Source organism: Nerophis ophidion, linkage group LG02, assembly GCF_033978795.1.
Source record: "Nerophis ophidion isolate RoL-2023_Sa linkage group LG02, RoL_Noph_v1.0, whole genome shotgun sequence".
NCBI lineage: Eukaryota > Metazoa > Chordata > Actinopteri > Syngnathiformes > Syngnathidae > Nerophis > Nerophis ophidion.
Window position 1 is genome coordinate 72,643,428 of NC_084612.1, and position 19,009 is coordinate 72,662,436.

At 43.6% G+C, this 19,009-nt stretch overlaps 1 protein-coding gene across 1 annotated transcript in view; it reads right to left on the reverse strand.

Annotated features, from left to right (window-relative positions):
* Window positions 1–19,009, reverse strand: part of erbb3a (erb-b2 receptor tyrosine kinase 3a) — a 69,620-nt gene that overhangs the window by 2,130 nt on the left and 48,481 nt on the right. Inside the window, exons 15-27 of the mRNA XM_061890097.1 lie at window positions 16,068–16,222; window positions 15,936–15,989; window positions 15,728–15,869; window positions 13,207–13,326; window positions 13,036–13,134; window positions 11,267–11,452; window positions 9,619–9,774; window positions 9,481–9,556; window positions 3,180–3,326; window positions 2,998–3,095; window positions 1,001–1,195; window positions 863–931; window positions 311–560 (exon numbers count right to left, since the gene is read on the reverse strand). Coding sequence (XP_061746081.1) covers window positions 311–560; window positions 863–931; window positions 1,001–1,195; window positions 2,998–3,095; window positions 3,180–3,326; window positions 9,481–9,556; window positions 9,619–9,774; window positions 11,267–11,452; window positions 13,036–13,134; window positions 13,207–13,326; window positions 15,728–15,869; window positions 15,936–15,989; window positions 16,068–16,222 — 1,747 coding nt within the window. The remainder of the gene's footprint in view (window positions 1–310; window positions 561–862; window positions 932–1,000; window positions 1,196–2,997; window positions 3,096–3,179; window positions 3,327–9,480; window positions 9,557–9,618; window positions 9,775–11,266; window positions 11,453–13,035; window positions 13,135–13,206; window positions 13,327–15,727; window positions 15,870–15,935; window positions 15,990–16,067; window positions 16,223–19,009) is intronic.

The window sequence follows — 19,009 nt, forward strand, 5'->3', positions numbered from 1 at the left end:
ACATTGGCTGCAGAACAGTTTCGGCCTCGATAAATCACATTACATCTCCTCCTACATATAAAATTGTGGCTTTTCTAATAAGCAGCATATACTCTGCATATACGTGTAGAGACTCACGTTAAATAGATTGCGCTCTCTATTTTGCTCGTTTAAGAGGAGCGACTCTTGTGGCGCCCTCCAAAGGCTGTGCTTTGGAAGACAATCACCTTCATCCTTCCACCACAGGAAAAATACCACAGTCCATCAAGGTGTGCGACATGCTCCTCCCCACTTCTGCTATGCCTCCAAAGGATATTGATTATGCTCTCACCTCTCTCCGGACTGTCTCCAGGCAGCACATAACCGTTTAGGTCCTCCTCGTACACATCTGGAGATGGCGTCTGAGATGGTCCGCCGGACAGGCTGTCCCTCTGGGACACGTAGGCGCTGTCCTCCCGGTGGCGTCCCCGCTTGGGGCTTCCGGTCCGACCCAAGTCCTCGATCATCTCCAGGCCACACCCCACCAAACTCTCCGACACGGTCCGAGCGGAGTTGAGTCGAGAGCGTGATTGCCACGGAGCCTAGGAGAAAGTCAGATGTGAGGAGCTCCACAACCCGTGACGTCACGCGCACATCGTCTGCTACTTCCGGTACAGGCAAGGCTTTTTTATTAGCGACCAAAAGTTGCGAACTTTATCGTCGATGTTCTCTACTAAATCCTTTCAGCAAAAATATGGCAATATCCCGAAATGATCAAGTATGACACATAGAATGGACCTGCTATCCCCGTTTAAATAAAAAAATCTCATTTCAGTAGGCCTTTAAGGATTGGATTGCATTGGATTCTCGCGGGTGTACTTAATAATGTGACAAATACCCATACCTGTCCCGGGTTGTCCACGCCCGCTGTCATTGGCAGATAACCAGCAGCGACCGGTGAAGTCAGCACCACCTGAACACAAACTATTGCGTCACCGACAGGAAGTGACAGGAGACTATCCTTAACAAGAAGATGGTTTACTCTGTGGGAATCCAGCCTGGAGAGGCCATTGAGGCTCCTGGAGTGAAACAGGTAGTGCGAGGGTGGGTGGAGGCCTTCCATTTCTACTTCCTGCCCCTGGTCCTCCAGCTCAAAGTCCAGATCCTCCAGGTCATCCAGGTCTGCACTCCGGTGGGTTAGCTCATCGGGAGGCGCGTCCTGCTCGCTGCGATCCTCCTAAAACATGTGAGCCATTAATACCACTTTGAGTATCTCTTGTTATCACTAAAATCCCAATAACAGTTTGAGATGCTGCCTCAGTAGAAGCATTTAAGTCCCATCTTAAAACTCATTTGTATACTCTAGCCTTTAAATAGACACCACATTTTAGACCAGTTGATCTGCCGTCTCTCCTTCATGGAGAGGGTGACCACAGATGAAGCGCTAGCTGTTCAAAGTCGGGACCCAGGATGGACCACTCATCTGTGGACCAGTTGGGGACGTCTCTGCGCTGCGGACTTGTCTCCACCCAAGATGATCTCCAGCTGGCCCCACTATGGACTGGACTCTCTCACTATTAACTAGATCCACTATGGACTGGACTCTCTCACGATTAACCAGATCCACTATGGACTGGACTCTCATTATTATGTTAGATCCACTATGGACTGGACTCTCACTATTATGTTAGATCCACTATGGACTGGACTCTCTCACGATTAACCACATCCACTATGGACTGGACTCTCTCACTATTAACTACATCCACTATGGACTGGACTCTCACACTATTATCTAGATCCACTATGGACTGGACTCTCTCACTATTAACTACATCCACTATGGACTGGACTCTCTCACTATTAACTACATCCACTATGGACTGGACTCTCACACTATTATGTTAGATCCACTATGGACTGGACTCTCACACTATTAACTAGATCCACTATGGACTGGACTCGACTTTCACACAATTAACTAGATCCACTTCGACTGGACTGGACTCTCACACTATTAACTAGATCCACTACAGACTGGACTCGACTCTCCCACTATTAACTAGATCCACTTCTACTGGATTGGACTCTCCCATTATTAACTAAATCCACTAAGGACTGGACTCTCACACTATTAACTAAATCCACTATGGACTGGACTCTCTCACGATTAACCAGATCCACTATGGACTGGACTGGACTCTCACACGATTAACTAAATCCACTATGGACTGGATTATCACACTATTAACTAGATCCACTATGGACTGGACTCGACATTCACACTATTAACTAGATTCACTATGGACTGGACTCTCACTCACACTATGTATTAGATCCACTATGGACTGGACTCTCACACTATTAACTAGATCCACTATGGACTGAACTCTCACACTATTAACTAGATCCACTATAAACTGAACTCTCACATTATTAACTAGATCCACTACAATTTGGACTCTCACACTATTAACTAGATCCACTATGGACTGGACTCTCACATTATTAACTAGATCCACTATGGACTGGACTCTCACACTATTAACTAGATCCACTATGGACTGAACTCTCACACTATTAAGTAGATCCACTACGGACTGGACTCTCACACTATTAACTAGATCCACTATGGACTGGACTCTCACACTATTAACTAGATCCACTATGGACTGGAATCTCACACTATTAACTAGATCCACTATGGACTGGACTCTCACACTCACAGCTGCGACCCCCCCTAAGTTCCTCATTGTGCCCAATGGGTTGAGTTTTTTCTTTGCCCTAATGTGGGATTTGAGTTGTGTCTCGTGCAGCCCTTTGAGACACTCCTGATTTAGGGATGTATAAATAATCTTTTGATTGATTGATTGATTGAAAAACAAGTACCGCTAAAATCGACAAAAATTGCTGACCGCTTTGGTCGACATAAATTGGAGACCCAAAGGGAACATTTAAAAAAAACAATAGTTTGGTTAAATGTAAAAAAAGATCGAATAAAATGACTTCCTCTACTAACACAGAATCTTAGTATCTTACTTTTATCACCAGGTAGCGAGGAGGGTCTCTCGCCATTCTGGTAAACTCATTGGCGAGCTCCTTGAACGTGGGACGGATGTTCTCGTCAATCATCCAACCTGCGGGCAGTTTGAGATCACCTTTACTCTCTTGCACCGCAGACATCTGGTCCGTGCGTCCAGGTTCTCCCGAGAAGAACTCACATTTGACCATGACCATGTAGACATCGATGGTGCAAATAGGAGGCTGGGACAGTCGCTCCCCCTTTTCCAGCAGATCAGGAACTTCCTGCGGGCGCATGGTGGAGTAGGGCTCCGCTCCGTGGGACATCATCTCCCATATTGTCACGCCTGCAAGGGGAAAGCATATGTTTGTGTTCAAATGTGGAGGTGATTAAAAAAAAAAAAGTACAGCAGGGAGAGTCAACTCTGTTGTTTTGGGGGCCACAATTTTCAGAAAACAAAAGGCCGATAGTGTGACGCTTTGCTGGCATCGTGGTTTGGTTGCGTTCTCTCGAAGGAGCAGCGGATATGGAACACGGCGTGAAGGTAGGAATGATGATTTATTTATACTATAAAACAAAGGCACTTGCACAAAGGCACTATAGAACAAAACAAACTGAACTAGCATGGGAGCTAGAAAGAATAGAAAGCGCTAGCATGTGAACTAGGTATCAAACAAACAAAATAGCATGGAAGCTAATCGAGTACACAAAATTAATTACCACAATGCGGGAAGAGCGATGTCACCTGTTGCATGGAAGCAAATAAGAGTCCGAGAAGGTAGGAATGATGATTTATTTATACTATAAAACAAACTAAGAACAAAGGCACTTGCACAAAGGCACTATAGAACAAAACAAACTGAACTAGCATGGGAGCTAGGAAGAATAGAAAGCGCTCGCATGTGAACTAGGTATCAAACAAACAAAATAGCATGGAAGCTAATCGAGTACACAAAATTAATTACCACAATGCGGGAAGAGCGATGTCACCTGTTGCATGGAAGCAAATAAGAGTCCGAGAAGGTAGGAATGATGATTTATTTATACTATAAAACAAACTAAGAACAAAGGCACTATAGCACAAAACAAACTGAACTAGCACGGGAGCTAAAAAGAACAGAAAGCGCTAGCATGTGAACTAGGTACAAACAAACAAAATAGCATGGAAGCTATTCGAGTACACAAAATTAATTACCACAATGCGGGAAGAGCGATGTCACCTGTTGCATGGAAGCAAATAAGAGTCCGAGAAGGTAGGAATGATGATTTATTTATACTATAAAACAAACTAAGAACAAAGGCACTTGCACAAAGGCACTATAGAACAAAACAAACTGAACTAGCATGGGAGCTAGAAAGAATAGAAAGCACTCGCATGTGAACTAGGTATCAAACAAACAAAATAGCATGGAAGCTAATCGAGTACACAAAATTAATTACCACAATGCGGGAAGGGCGATGTCACCTGTTGCATGGAAGCAAATAAGAGTCCAAGAAGGTAGGAATGATGATTTATTTATACTATAAAACAAACTAAGAACAAAGGCACTATAGAACAAAACCAACTGAACCAGCATGGGAGCTAGAAATAACAGAAAGCGCTAGCATGTGAACTAGGTACAAACTAACAAAATAGCATGGAAGCTAATCGAGTACACAAAATTAATTACCACAATGCGGGAAGAGCGATGTCACCTGTTGCATGGAAGCAAATAAGAGTCCGAGAAGGTAGGAATGATGATTTATTTATACTATAAAACAAACTAAGAACAAAGGCACTATAGAACAAAACAAACTGAACTAGCATGGGAGCTAGAAAGAACAGAAAGCGCTAGCGTGTGAACTAGGTACAAACTAACAAAATAGCATGGAAGCTAATCGAGTACACAAAATTAATTACCACAATGCGGGAAGAGCGATGCCACCTGTTGCATGGAAGCAAATAAGAGTCCGAGAAGGTAGGAATGACGATTTATTTATACTATAAAACAAACTAAGAACAAAGGCACTATAGAACAAAACAATTTGAACTAGCATGGGAGCTAGAAAGAATAGAAAGCGCTAGCATGTGAACTAGGTACAAACAAACAGAATAGCATGGAAGCTAATCGAGTACACAAAATTAATTACCACAATGCGGGAAGAGCGATGTCACCTGTTGCATGGAAGCAAATAAGAGTCAGAAAGCGAATGGCGAACAAAGGTGGGCTTAAATGGAAGTAATAATCAAAGATCAGGTGCGTGTGAAGGTTTTATCGGGTGTGGAGGTGTTTTCTGACCTTTTTTGACCAACCATCAACAAAGGTACAATAGTGATTTTTATTTTTTTAGCAGTATTCTGGTTGGTTTACATAATGAAGGTCTACGTACAATATATTTATGTTTTATGGCATTACCGTATAAGTGACAGTTTAAGCAAGGTTTAGTATTTTTTTTTTTTTGTGTGTTTCTTTTTGGGGTGGATGTTTGTTCTTTCTCTTCTATGTATAAGTATTGTTATTTCTATTTTAGTTTTATTTGATTTGAATTAATTTTTCTTTCTTGGAAAAAAAAAAGTTTATTGCTGTTTTTCTGTTCTGTTCATCTCTGTCCAAACATTAATTAAAAAAATCCAACACCAAATATCAGGTGCGTGTGAAAAACAAGGCAGGTGACACAAATGGGTAATTATGGAAACGGAATAAAACAGCAAGTGCCACCAGGTACTAAGGGAGTCAAATAACAAGACGAGATACAAAACAGAACCAAAACCAGAATATGTCATGATCCGAGGAGCAGATCATGACAGATAGTGAACGTAGAAGTCTGGCCTATTCCTGAGAACTAGTATCCCCTATAGTAGACATTTCATTGTGGTCTATTTTGTCAGAGTGCTCTTTTGTTTCTATGGATCCTCTGAAAAAACGTGAGTCGAATAACGTGAGTCGAATATCACTCTCGTGTTTTACCTGTGTGAAGTTGGACCCCGTCACCCCGGACTACCTTGTGACAATATCCCCAAACCAGTCCCATTGTTTGCACAGAAAACATTTTTGTTTGCGCCATTACGTTATGTTTTTTTTTTTCATGTTGACGTGTAATTAACGTGTTATTAATAAAATAAAATAAAATAAAAAAGAGACACTCCGGCCCTTCCCAACTATTTCAAAATCTCCCCAAACTCAAAATTTTGGTGTAACTATAAAAGTTTTTAAGTTAACCATTTGCTTTTTTTATGTTATTAACATGTAATTAATGTGTTAATCATAAATATAACCGGACTATAGTACTAACTGGCCCATTGCCAAACACACCAGGCACTGATCCAATTGGATGTATGTTTTTGGGAAGACCATTCTCTATTTTGATGCTATCGTCTCACATTAGAAGGCTAAACTAGCTACACAACAACCCAAACTAACATTGCTAACGTACCATTCACACATTTCTAGTTAGTATTATAGGCCCCACTACCCCCACAAAAAAATATTTCAAAATGTTCTCAAACACCCCCGAAAGTTATTTTAAAATCTTCCCAAACCTGTCTAATTTGTCAAATTTTTGGGTGTGATCTTCGATCACAGGATCTGCTAGAAGTCACACATTACATACATCAAAGGGAAGTTGGCGAGAAGTATTGCTGTCCTGGGTAAAACAAGGCACATTCTTAATCAAAAAACATTACACACTCTTTATTGTACACTTTTTTTTACCATATTTGAGTTACTGTCTAGAAGTTTGGGGAAATACATACAGGACGAACATCCAACCACTATTCATAATGCAACACTAATGGATTATTTATAAAAACATTTGATTTAAAACTACCAGATCTCATCCAACTCAAGACTGCCCGAATGATTTATAAAGCAAGTCAAGATTCACTTCCAACTGTGTTACCGAGAAGATTTTTTACAAAGAGAAGGGAATTATAATTTAAGAGGAGAACTACTTTTTAAGATCCAATATTGTAGAACAACGCAGAAACGAATGAGTATAACAATAGCAGGGGTTAAAATATGGAACTGTTTAAAGGATGAAATAAAACACAGCACCAACATAAACCAGTTTAAAAAGCTTTTTAAATCATTTATCATTAGTAAATATAAGAAAGAAGAGCAAACATTGTTTTAGAAAGACAATAATATATAATATGTATATAAATACAATTTATGATTTCATAATTATACATATAGGTTATATTAAAATGTATATATTACCACTTTATATGGAATTTAAATAAATTGTGTATATATAATATATATACATGTATATATATATAAGTGTACAAATGTATATGTTTGATTTAAATGTTAAACTGTGTATATGAGACGTGTGCTACATATATGTTGCTTATATATTGTTTAAAAAAAAAGTAATATAAGTGAAGCATGTTTTAGATTTTATATATTTTGAACCTCGTTCTTGTTGTGATGGGGTAGGTTTATATAAGCGTTGCTTCAACCTACACCCTTTCGGCTCAATCATTGCTCAAATGAGTGTTTTTTTTTTTTCTTTTCTTGTTGTTGTTCTTTGTTTTATGTGAAGATTGCCGAAATAAAATACATTGATTGATTGTCTCAATTGTTTGTGCTCCAAACATTTTGGGTTTAACTATTATAGTTTAAGTCAGGGGTGTCCAAAGTGCGGCCCGGGGGCCATTTGCGGCCCGCAGCTAATCGTTTACCGGCTCGCCACACATTCTGCAAAAATTGCAAAATTGATAGAATTGCAAAAATAAAAATACATTTTTTTTAAAAGTGGAATGAGGTGAAATCTTATGAGAAAAAGTGGCAATGTTGACACAAATCTGCCATGCAGGCATTTTTTTTTTCCTTTTGTCTTTATTTGTTTTTTTTCCATTGCTCAAAAAAAAAAAGGGACAAAAAAAATCTGTTATAATGAATTATTACTTAAAATTATCAGTTTAAAATGTTTTATGTGGGAAAAAATATTGCATATGTTGTGTGGTTGCCATATAAAAACATCAAAGTTTTTACAAAAGGGCATAAAACGGGCGGTTTAGCTCGGTTGGTAGAGCGGCCGTGTCAGCAACTTGAGGGTTGCAGGTTCGATTCCCGCTTCCGCCATCCTAGTCACTGCCGTTGTGTCCTTGGGCAAGACACTTTACCCACCTGCTCCCAGTGCCACCCACACTGGTTTAAATGTAACGCAGATATTGGGTTTCACTATGTAAAAGCGCTTTGAGTCACTAGAGAAAAGCGCTATATAAATATGATTCACTTCAAACAAACAAAATAATAGTTCAAACTTAAAATCGACACATATATGGGAAGTTAATCTTGAAATTTAAGTGTTAAAAGAAGAAAAAAAACTAATAAAAATGCATAACTTTATGAGTGGGGAACCTTTCGGATTTCAAATAATATATTTAGTAGGATTTTATTTAACTATTCACTGTGATTACTCAAAAATATTAAATGATTAAAATCAATGGTGTCTTTGAGGGCTTTGATTGCTAAATAAAGGAACTCTCCTGAAGGAATCAATAAAGTACTATCTATATATTTATTTAAATACTGCATATTTCAGTTTTACTATAAAAAACAAAGTTGTCTTTGACAGAAAAGGCATAAAACCTTATTTGTTTTACTTCATATCAACCTCAAGTTTATATAGAGATTTACTGTAAAAAAATAACAATAATTTGACTTATTTTTAACATTTTAGTGACTCCCCAGGAGACCTAAGAATTAAAAAAAAAATCCATATATTTTGTTATGGTTTGAAAATGAAAAATATCCAAATGGCCCCCGCATGCTTGAATTTTTCTGGAAAAAGTTTGGACACCCCTGGTTTAAGTTATTAACATCCATCCATCCATTTTCTACCGCTTATTCCCTTTTGGGTTCGCGGGGGGGCGCTGGCGCCTATCTCAGCTACAATCGGGCGGAAGGCAGGGTACACCCTGGACAAGTTGCCACCTCATTAACATTTTCTGTTTTTTATGTTATTATTAACTAAAGTCAAGTAAAAATTTAATCGGTGGTGGCGATCACCAGATGTCGATATTCCATACAGTCTTAGGAAAAGAAAAGAAAAACAACATCTAAACAAAGCTGCCGGGGCGGGGACAAAAGTCGGCGTGAAGGGGTGTGGTAAAAAGTGAAGTATATTTATATAGCGCTTTTCTCTAGTGACTCAAAGCGCTTTACATAGTGAAACCCAATATCTAAGTTACATTTAAACCAGTGTGGGTGGCACTGGGAGCAGGTGGGTAAAGTGTCTTGCCCAAGGACACAACGGCAGTGACTAGGATGGCGGAAGCGGGAATCGAACCTGGAGCCCTGAACCGAGCCGTACAGCCCAGACGGTTTAATTTGCTTCACCTTTCAAAACCAAACGGTTTTTGAAGGAAGCCGAAAAGTGGCTTGAAGATAGGTCTTTCCCGCTGGCTAACAGCTGTGTGTACTGCCTCGTTCTAGTCAGAGCGCATGCTGCTATTTGCAGAAACTCGCCAGTGCGGTTGGACAAACAACTCCATGGCAATGAAAACTCACCGTAACTCCAAACATCGCTTTGGTGAGTGTATCTGCGGAACAGGATGCTCTCCAAGGCCATCCACTTGATTGGCATCTAAAGATACAAACCAAGTATATCATTCAAATATCGTTTTTTTTTTTTGCTCGTCTACCAACCTTGACTTCATTGTAATAGTACTTCTTGTCGTCTGGGTACAGTAAGTCTGCGATGCCGTAGTCGGAGATCTGGGCGGTGCAGTTATTCTTCAGCAGCACATTTCTGGCTGCCAGGTTCCTGTGAACCATGCCGTTTTCCTCCAGGTAGAACATACCCTGGGCAGAGTGGAGAGCAGCATGAGGAACACACCCGATGGCCCATTCTTAAAAAAAGGCCTACTGAAAGCCACTACTAGCGACCATTTAGTCTGATAGTTTATATATCAATGATGAAATATTAACATTGCAACACATGCCAATACGGCCTTTTTAGTTTACTAAATTGCAATTTAAAATTTCCCGCCGACGTATCCTGCTGAAACGTCGCGAGGACATTTTGTTCCAGCACCGTTCCAGCTATAAGTCGTCTGTTTTCATCGCATAATTCCACAGTATTATGGAAATCTGCGTTGCTGAATCTTTTGCAATTTGTTCAATGAATAATGGAGACGTCAAAGAAGAAAGCTGTAGGTGGGAAGCGGTGTATTGTGGTTGCCTTTAGCAACACAAACACAGTCTGTGTTTCATTGTTTACATTTCCGAAAGATGACGGTGAAGCTTTACTATGGAACGGAGCGGTCAAGCGAACATGGTTCCCTACCACATGTCAAACGGCAGGTTTCGGTGAAAAAATTGTGATAATAAATCGGCTCTTGCCGTAGACATGAGCAGACAGCTTGCGCCGTTCCTCGTGCTCCTGTCGAAGAGGCAGCTGTGGACTCTTTTGCCTCCTCTGACCGGCCTCCCCCAAACGTGGGATGCTTCCACCGTGGAGGAGGGGGAAAAAAATCTCAGCCTGGCCCCAACGGCTGCCTTCGCTTCGCCTCGTCGAGAAACGTGGCTTCCCTCAGAGACACTGGCGGTCACCGCACCCATGGCCACACCCCTCCGACTTTCAGGGACCATATAATCTCACTAAAACACTATGGAACAGAGCGGTCAAGCGAACACGGTTGGATCGGACCACACGCACAAAGTACAGGGTATTATGCAGCGGTCATTTTTGAAAGATCGTGTTTCGAAGAAGGTCCCTTGCGAAGGGCAGAGACGGGCATCGCAACCACCCGTTGACTGGTGCTGAAAAAAGGTGTACAGGTACGACCATATAATCCCACTAAAACACTAGTAACACAACAAGCAGATAAGGGATTTTCCAGAATTATCCTAGGAAATGTGTCTAATAACATCTGAATCGCTCCCACTGGCCTCGTCTTTTTTTTTTTCTTTCTAGTCCTTCACTCTCACTTTCCTCATCCACAAATCTTTCATCCTCGCTCAAATTAACGGGGAAATCGTCGCTTTCTCGGTCCGAATCGCTCTCGCTGCTGGTGGCCATGATTGTAAACAATGTTCAGATGTGAGGAGCTCCACAACCCGTGAGGTCACGCGCACATCGTCTGCTACTTCCGGTACAGGCAAGGCTTTTTTTTATCAGCACCAAAAGTTGCGAACTTTATCGTGGATGTTCTCTACTAAATCCTTTCAGCAAAAATATGGCAATATCACAAAATGATCAAGTATGACACATAGAATGGACCTGCTATCCCCGTTTAAATAAGAAAATCTCAATTCAGTAGGCCTTTAAGGGAGTGGGACTCCCGGGGCTTACCTTAGCGATCTGCACACACCAGTTGAGGAGCCTCTGCGGACTGAGCTTGTTCTTGTTGTTCCTGACGTGGTCCAGCAGGGAGCCCTGGCTGCTGAGCAAGCTCACCAGCTGCAGGTCTTCCCCGGGGCAGATCCCGTGGATCCTGACTACGTTGGCGTGGCTCAAGCTTCCAATCGCCAACATGTGCTGCGGACAGAGAAGTCATGAGTGAGTTACACCAAGCATAGAAAACTGTCACCTCTATGGGATCACGTTTTGTTTTGGTCATGTTCGGTTTGGTTTTTTGGACATTCGCTTCCTATGTTTGCACTTCCTGGTTTGTTTTGTTACCATCAATCAATCAATCAATGTTTACTTATATAGCCCTAAATCACTAGTGTCTCAAAGGGCTGCACAAACCACTACCACATCCTCGGTAGGCCCACATAAGGGCAAGGAAAACTCACACCCAGTGGGACATCGGTGACAATGATGACTATGAGAACCTTGGAGAGGAGGAAAGCAATGGATGTCGAGCGGGTCCAACATGATACTGTGAAAGTTCAATCCATAATGGATCCAACACAGTCGCGAGAGTCCAGTCCAAAGCGGATCCAACACAGCAGCGAGAGTCCAGTCCAAAGCGGATCCAACACAGCAGCGAGAGTCCCGTTCACAGCGGAGCCAGCAGGAAACCATCCCAAGCGGAGGCGGATCAGAGATGTCCCCAGCCGATACACAGGCAAGCAGTACATGGCCACCAAATCGGACCGGACCCCCTCCACAAGGGAGAGTGGGATATAGAAGAAAAAGAAAAGAAATGGCAGATCAACTGGTCTAAAAAGGGAGTCTATTTAAAGGCTAGAGTATACAAATGCCACCTCAGTTTTCACCTTGTCCTCATGTCACGCCCCTGTCCTCACCGGAAATTGCCAGGAAGTCAGCCTGGCGACTTTACCTCAACTGCCTTCATGCCAAGCCATGCTGTTAAATCATTCTGTCCATGCCATGTAAGTTGTTGGTTTTGTTATGCCACAGTTGTTGAGTTTTTTTTTTGTTTGTTTTTTTGTCTATAGTCATGCCATAGTGCTAGTTTTGTTTTCTAGTCAAGTTTGTTCTCCGCCCTAGTGCGCGCCTTTTGTTTGCTTCCTTTGTTTGTAGTTTGTTAGTGAAGAAATAAATATGTACTTACATTCATGTCTTGGTCGTGCCAACTTTCCTTTGCATCAGAAAAACAAACCATCCTATAGTCCAAGTCGTGACAAAAACTTACATGGCATGAACAGAATGATTTAACAGCATGGCTTGGCATGAAGGCAGTTGAGGTAAAGTCGCCAGAATGCCTTCCTGGCAACATCCGGTTTAAATAATAGACATGATAATTGCAAACAGGTGTGAGACATGAGGACAGGGTGAAAACTAATGAGTTGGCATGGTAACAAAACAGTGAAGTGAATTATATTTATATAGCGCTTTTTCTCTAGTGACTCAAAGCGCTTTACATAGTGAAACCCAATATCTAAGTTACATTCAAACCAGTGTGGGTGGCACTGGAAGCAGGTGGGTAAAGTGTCTTGCCCAAGGACACAACGGCAGTGACTAGGTTAGTCAGAAGCGGGAATCGAACCTGCAACCCTCAAGTTGCTGGCACGGCCACTCTACCAACCGAGCTAAACCAGGAAGTGGAAACATAGGAAGCGATTGTCCAAAAAAAAAAAACCGAACATGACCAAAACAAAACGTGATCCCATAGACGTGACAGAAAACGAGTGCTCAACAGCCGTTCTCACATCAGTCACTTCAAAGAATGTCTGCCGTCCAGTGCGATCATGAATTGTTTTTATGGCAACTGGGAGCTTCACCGTGTCTCCTTCAGGAATCCAAACACCCTGTACAAATACAAAAAGCAGCCATTTGACAAAACTGCACAAATTTTCCGCATGACGCTGCTGGTTACAAACCTTGTGAACAAATCCAAACACTCCGTTACCCAGCAGCTTGATCTTCCGCACTTGTGTGGCCGTCAGGATCCGAGGGTAGACTTTCGGACCCTTCTCTCCGGGATCCTGAGACTCAAAGCTCTGAGCACACACACACAATGTAAAAGCAACTCTGTCACGTTGGTTCATGTCATTCATTTCCAGATGACTGACTTACAGTTGGGGACAGAGCAATGAATCCCAATGGCTGCCACTTTACAATCAGCAACAGTCATAAGCTCATCCCTACATACCGGGTACGTAACGCTTTTGTAGATATGGTATTGCCGTGTGGAGGGGGGAGGGGCGTGGCCTGCGGACCTGCAGCGAAGCGGGGTGTGCCAGGACCGGCTTCGAGATCGGCGACAGGTGCGTAGATGGCCAACCTGGGCCTGCTTATCTAATCACCTGTCGCTCTGTTAAAAGGCAGCAGCCGGGGAGGAGAGGGGAGTGGGAGTTGGAGTTTTATGTGTGCATATGAGGGTTACAGACCTGTGCTGGCAGTACATGTGCAAAATGCGTCCTGGGCATCCGGCAGTGGAGGCTGCTCTATGGGGTCTTGGGGCACTCGGAGGTTAACCCCTTTACTACTCTTACCCCAAGTGGCCCTTGGGAAAGGCCTAGTACCTGACTTCCCCTTAGCCAGGGATACGGTAAAGACCTCAAGAGCGGAGCAGGTGGAAGACGGTAGATGTAAGAACTACCACAACGGCTGCGATGGCGGGAGAAGGCACCCTCATGGGGAAATAACGACCCAAGACTTCAACGGTGGAACAGGCGGAGGATGATTGCTAACCCTATCGAGCAGGGGTAGGGAACCTATGGCTCTAGAGCCAGATGTGGCTCTTTTGATGACTACATATGGCTCTCAGATAATTATATTTATATAGCGCTTTTCTCTAGTGACTCAAAGCGGAATTGCGGGAGCGGGAATCGAACTTGGAACCCTCAGGTTGCTAGCACAGCCACTCTCCGAATCGAGCTATGCCAAGTAACCATGTAATACTCTTCCATATCAGTAGGTGGCAGTCGGAAACTAATTGCTTTGTAGATGTGGGAAACAGCGGGAGGCAGAGTGCAGGTAAAAAGGTGTCTAATGCTTAAACCAGGAGTAGGGAACCGATGGCTCTAGAGCCAGATGACTGCACCTGGCCCTCAGATAATTATATTTATATAGCGCTTTTCTCTAGTGACTCAAAGCGGAGTGGCGGGAGCGGGAATTGAACTTGGAACCCTCAGGTTGCTAGCACGGCCACTCTCCTAACCGAGCTATGCTGAGTAACCGTGTAATACTCTTCCATATCAGTAGGTGGCAGTCGGAAGCTAATTGCTTTGTAGATGTGGGAAACAGCGGGAGGCAGAGTGCAGGTAAAAAGGTGTCTAATGCTTAAACCAGGAGTAGGGAACCTATGGCTCTAGAGCCAGATGACTGCACCTGGCCCTCAGATAATTATATTTATATAGCGCTTTTCTCTAGTGACTCAAAGCGGAATGGCGGGAGCGGGAATCGAACTTGGAACCCTCAGGTTGCTAGCACGGCCACTCTCCTAACCGAGCTACGCCGAGTAACCGTGTAATACTCTTCCATATCAGTAGGTGGCAGTCGGAAGCTAATTGCTTTGTAGATGTGGGAAACAGCGGGAGGCAGAGTGCAGGTAAAAAGGTGTCTAATGCTTAAACCAGGAGTAGGAAACCGATGGCTCTAGAGCCAGATGACTGCACCTGGTCCTCAGATAAATCTTAGCTGACATTGCTTAACACGATAAGTAATGAACAATTCCGCTGGTAATCACAGTTTCAAAAATAACGTTCAAATCATAAAACTTCTCATGCATTTTAATCCAACCATCCGTTCACTATGTCGCATTAATGGTAAGAAGTATTATGTTTATTATGGGTTAACTTTTAGAATAACAATGTTGTTAAAAAGAATAAGAGACTTATTATACTCTACAAATGTCGGTCAAACTTAAAAATGCACGAATTTAGCTGTATTCAGTGTTGAAAAATATTATATGGCTCTTACGGAAATACATTTTGAAATATTTGGCTTTCATGGCTCTCTCAGCCAAAAAGGTTCCCGACCCCTGCTATAGAGCGTCACAACGTCTGGGATGGCGGATGAAAGCTGCAGCAGAAAAGGGTCCCCAGTCGTCTTGGACTCCAGGCCACTGGACCCTGACCCAGATCTGTCAAGGACTGTGTGGTGACTGTCTGTGCACCAGTCTCCCCACGTTAAACAAAGTCACGCACAGGCATCCTACACAAGGGGGTACCCCCCTACCAGGAGGATCGTCATACTCGCTTCAAATGACGGCCGATGAGATGATGATGTGCAAAATAACATGAGTCCAAAAATGAGTTGGCCGCGGATATAGCCCGGAAATGACGTTACCTTGCAAACCATGATGATGGCGTACCGTTACACCCCTGTTACCGTGTGCATTAAAACGTGTTCTTTATCCAGGACAATAACAAACCCAAACCAAAGCCAAAGCCTCACCTCTCCACTGGCCATGTATCTCCTCATAGCTCGTTTGCGACGGATGGCGAGGCCTCTGCGATACAGAACGCTCAGCACGAAAACAGAGAAGCTGGCGAACAGAAGGGCGATGACTCCCAGCACGATGGCTGTGGTGGCTTGTCTGGAGACCCAAAAAGACAATATCACTTTGCTGACACTAAATCATGAGCACAAAAAAGATTCTTACCCAGAAATGGATCTGGAAGACCCGACACAGTCCCCAATTGTTGGACCTAAGCACCTATAGAGAGAAATGATAGAAAAGTGTATCAGCTTCATGCAGAAAACAAACGTCTTCGCATGGACTTTGTCGTCTTACCCTTGGGTGCAGTTGGTGTGACACGGCTCACAGCGGCCTTGCTTGTTTGGGTACTTGAAGATAACTCCCTCACCTCCCATCACACCCTCAGGACACAAAGTCACACAGTGGGGGCCGTCCTGCAGGTTGGCGCATGCGACACACTGATCGGCTCCCTAAGGGGCCACATAATTTGAGGTGAGTTTTAAGTACGTAGTTTTAATACCAGCGCTGGAGAGAAGACCCTCTACACACATGCCTTTGTCTACCTTCCTGGCTGAGTTGCTTGAGTGTTGTCCAACTGAACCGGAAGTTTGCCTAAGTGTGTGTTTTCGACACACACATTCTGCCTACTCTCTCTTTGTCTTGTTCCTTGCACCTCTTCTCACCTTCGAAACTAACTGAGATACTGTGGGCCTGATTTACTCTGCTCTGCTCTGCTACTCTGCTAAGCACAATATTGTCAAAATACTCTTACTGGTTTCTCCTCCCGTCATTCTTCGTATTCGTCTTTCTCCTGACTCACTTTTCCACCCTAACTGATCCGCGCGGACCTTGGTAACTCGGGCGACGTCCGACCCTGTATGGAATCTATTTCTCCTGACCATTTTCATGAAACTGCTTGCAAGAGGATTCAAGTACTCCTAGCTTTTGCGGGAATAACAGCACATACTTGGCGATTCAAGGTTTCTCAGGGGCAAGGCCAGGCCGAGACCGGCTGATTCCACGACTCGTTGCAGCGACCGACCAGATGATAGGTTTGTCTCTCTCTGCTCTTGTGTAGAGTACGTCACTATGCTCTGACTGGCATGGTCCACCACAGACCTTGTGACAGTAGTATGACTGGAACTGCACGGATGTCCAGCCTCACCCAGAAGCCGTGATTTGTATTCGAGGTTTACTCCCTTAGCCTTTTGAGTACGTGGTTTTAATACCAGCGCTGGAGAGAAGACCCTCTACACACATGCCTTTGTCCACCTTGCCGCCCCTCCCTGGCTGAGTTGCTTGAGTGTTGTCCAACTGAACCGGAAGTTTGCCTAAGTGTGTGTTTTCGACACACACATTTGTCTACTTTCTCTTTGTCTTGTTCCTTGCACCTCTTCTCACTATCGAAACAATCTAAGATACTGCGGGCCTGATTTACTCTGCTCTGCTCTGCTACTCTGCTAAGCACAATATTGTCAAAATACTCTAACTGGTTTATCTTCCTGTCATTCTTCGTATTCGTCTTTCTCCTTACTCACTTTTCCACCCTAACTGATCAGCGCGGACCTTGGTAACTCGGGCGACGTCCGACCCTGTATGGAATCTATTTCTCCTGACCATTTTCATGAAACTGCTTGCAAGAGGTTTCAAGTACTGCTAGCTTTTGCGGGACTAACAGCACATACTTGGCGAATCAAGGTTTCTCAGGGGCAAGGCCAGGCCGAGACCGGCTGATTCCACGACTCGTTGCAGCGACTGACCAGATGATAGGTTTGTCTATCTCTGCTCTTGTGTAGACTAAGTTGCTATGCTCTGACTGGCATGGTCCACCACAGACCTTGTGACAGTAGTATGATTGGAACTGCACGGAAGTCCAGCCTCACCCAGAAGCCGTGATTTGTCTTTGAGGTTTACTCCCTTAGCCTTTTAAGTACGTAGTTTTAATACCAGCGCTGGAGAGAAGACCCTCTACACACATGCCTTTGTCCACCTTGCCACCCCTCCCTGGCTGAGTTGCTTGAGTGTTGTCCAACTGAACCGGAAGTTTGCCTAAGTGTGTGTATTTGACACACACATTCTGCCTACTCTCTCTTTGTATTGTTCCTTGCACCTCTTCTCACCATCGAAACTAACTAAGATACTGTGGGCCTGATTTAGTCTGCTCTGCTCTGCTACTCTGCTAAGCCAAATATTGTCAAAATACTCTCACTGGTTTCTCTTCCTGTCATTCTTCGTATTCGTCTTTCTCCTGACTCACTTTTCCACCCTAACTGATCAGCGCGGACCTTGGTAACTCGGGCGACGTCCGACCCTGTATGGAATCTATTTCTCCTGACCATTTTCATGAAACTGCTTGCAAGAGGTTTCAAGTACTGCTAGCTTTTGCGGGACTAACAGCACATACTTGGCGAATCAAGGTTTCTCAGGGGCAAGGCCAGGCCGAGACCGGCTGATTCCACGACTCGTTGCAGCGACTGACCAGATGATAGGTTTGTCTATCTCTGCTCTTGTGTAGAGTAAGTTGCTATGCTCTGACTGGCATGGTCCACCACAGACCTTGTGACAGTAGTATGATTGGAACTGCACGGATGTCCAGCCTCACCCAGAAGCCGTGATTTATCTTCGAGGTTTACTCCCTTAGCCTTTTAAGTACGTAGTTTTAATACCAGCGCTGGAGAGAAGACCCTCTACACACATGCCTTTGTCCACCTTGCCGCCCCTCCCTGGCTGAGTTGCTTGAGTGTTGTCCAATTGAACCGGAAGTTTTCCTAAGTGTGTGTTTTCGACACATTTGTCTACTCTCTCTTTGTCTTGTTCCTTGCACCTCTTCTCACCATCGAAACTAACTAAGATACTGTTGGCCTGATTTACTCTGCTCTGCTCTGCTACTCTGCTAAGCCAAATATTGTCAAAATACTCTTACTGGTTGCTCTTCCTGTCATTCTTCGTATTCGTCTTTCTCCTGACTCACTTTTCCACCCTAACTGATCAGCGCGGACCTTGGTAACTCGGGCGACGTCTGTCCCTGTATGGAATCTATTTCTCCTGACCATTTTCATGAAACTGCTTGCAAGAGGTTTCAAGTACTGCTAGCTTTTGCGGGAATAACAGCACATACTTGGCGAATCAATGTTTCTCAGGGGCAAGGCCAGGTCGAGACCGGCTGATTCCACGACTCGTTACAGCGACTGACCAGATGATAGGTTTGTCTATCTCTGCTCTTGTGTAGAGTACGTCGCTATGCTCTGACTGGCATG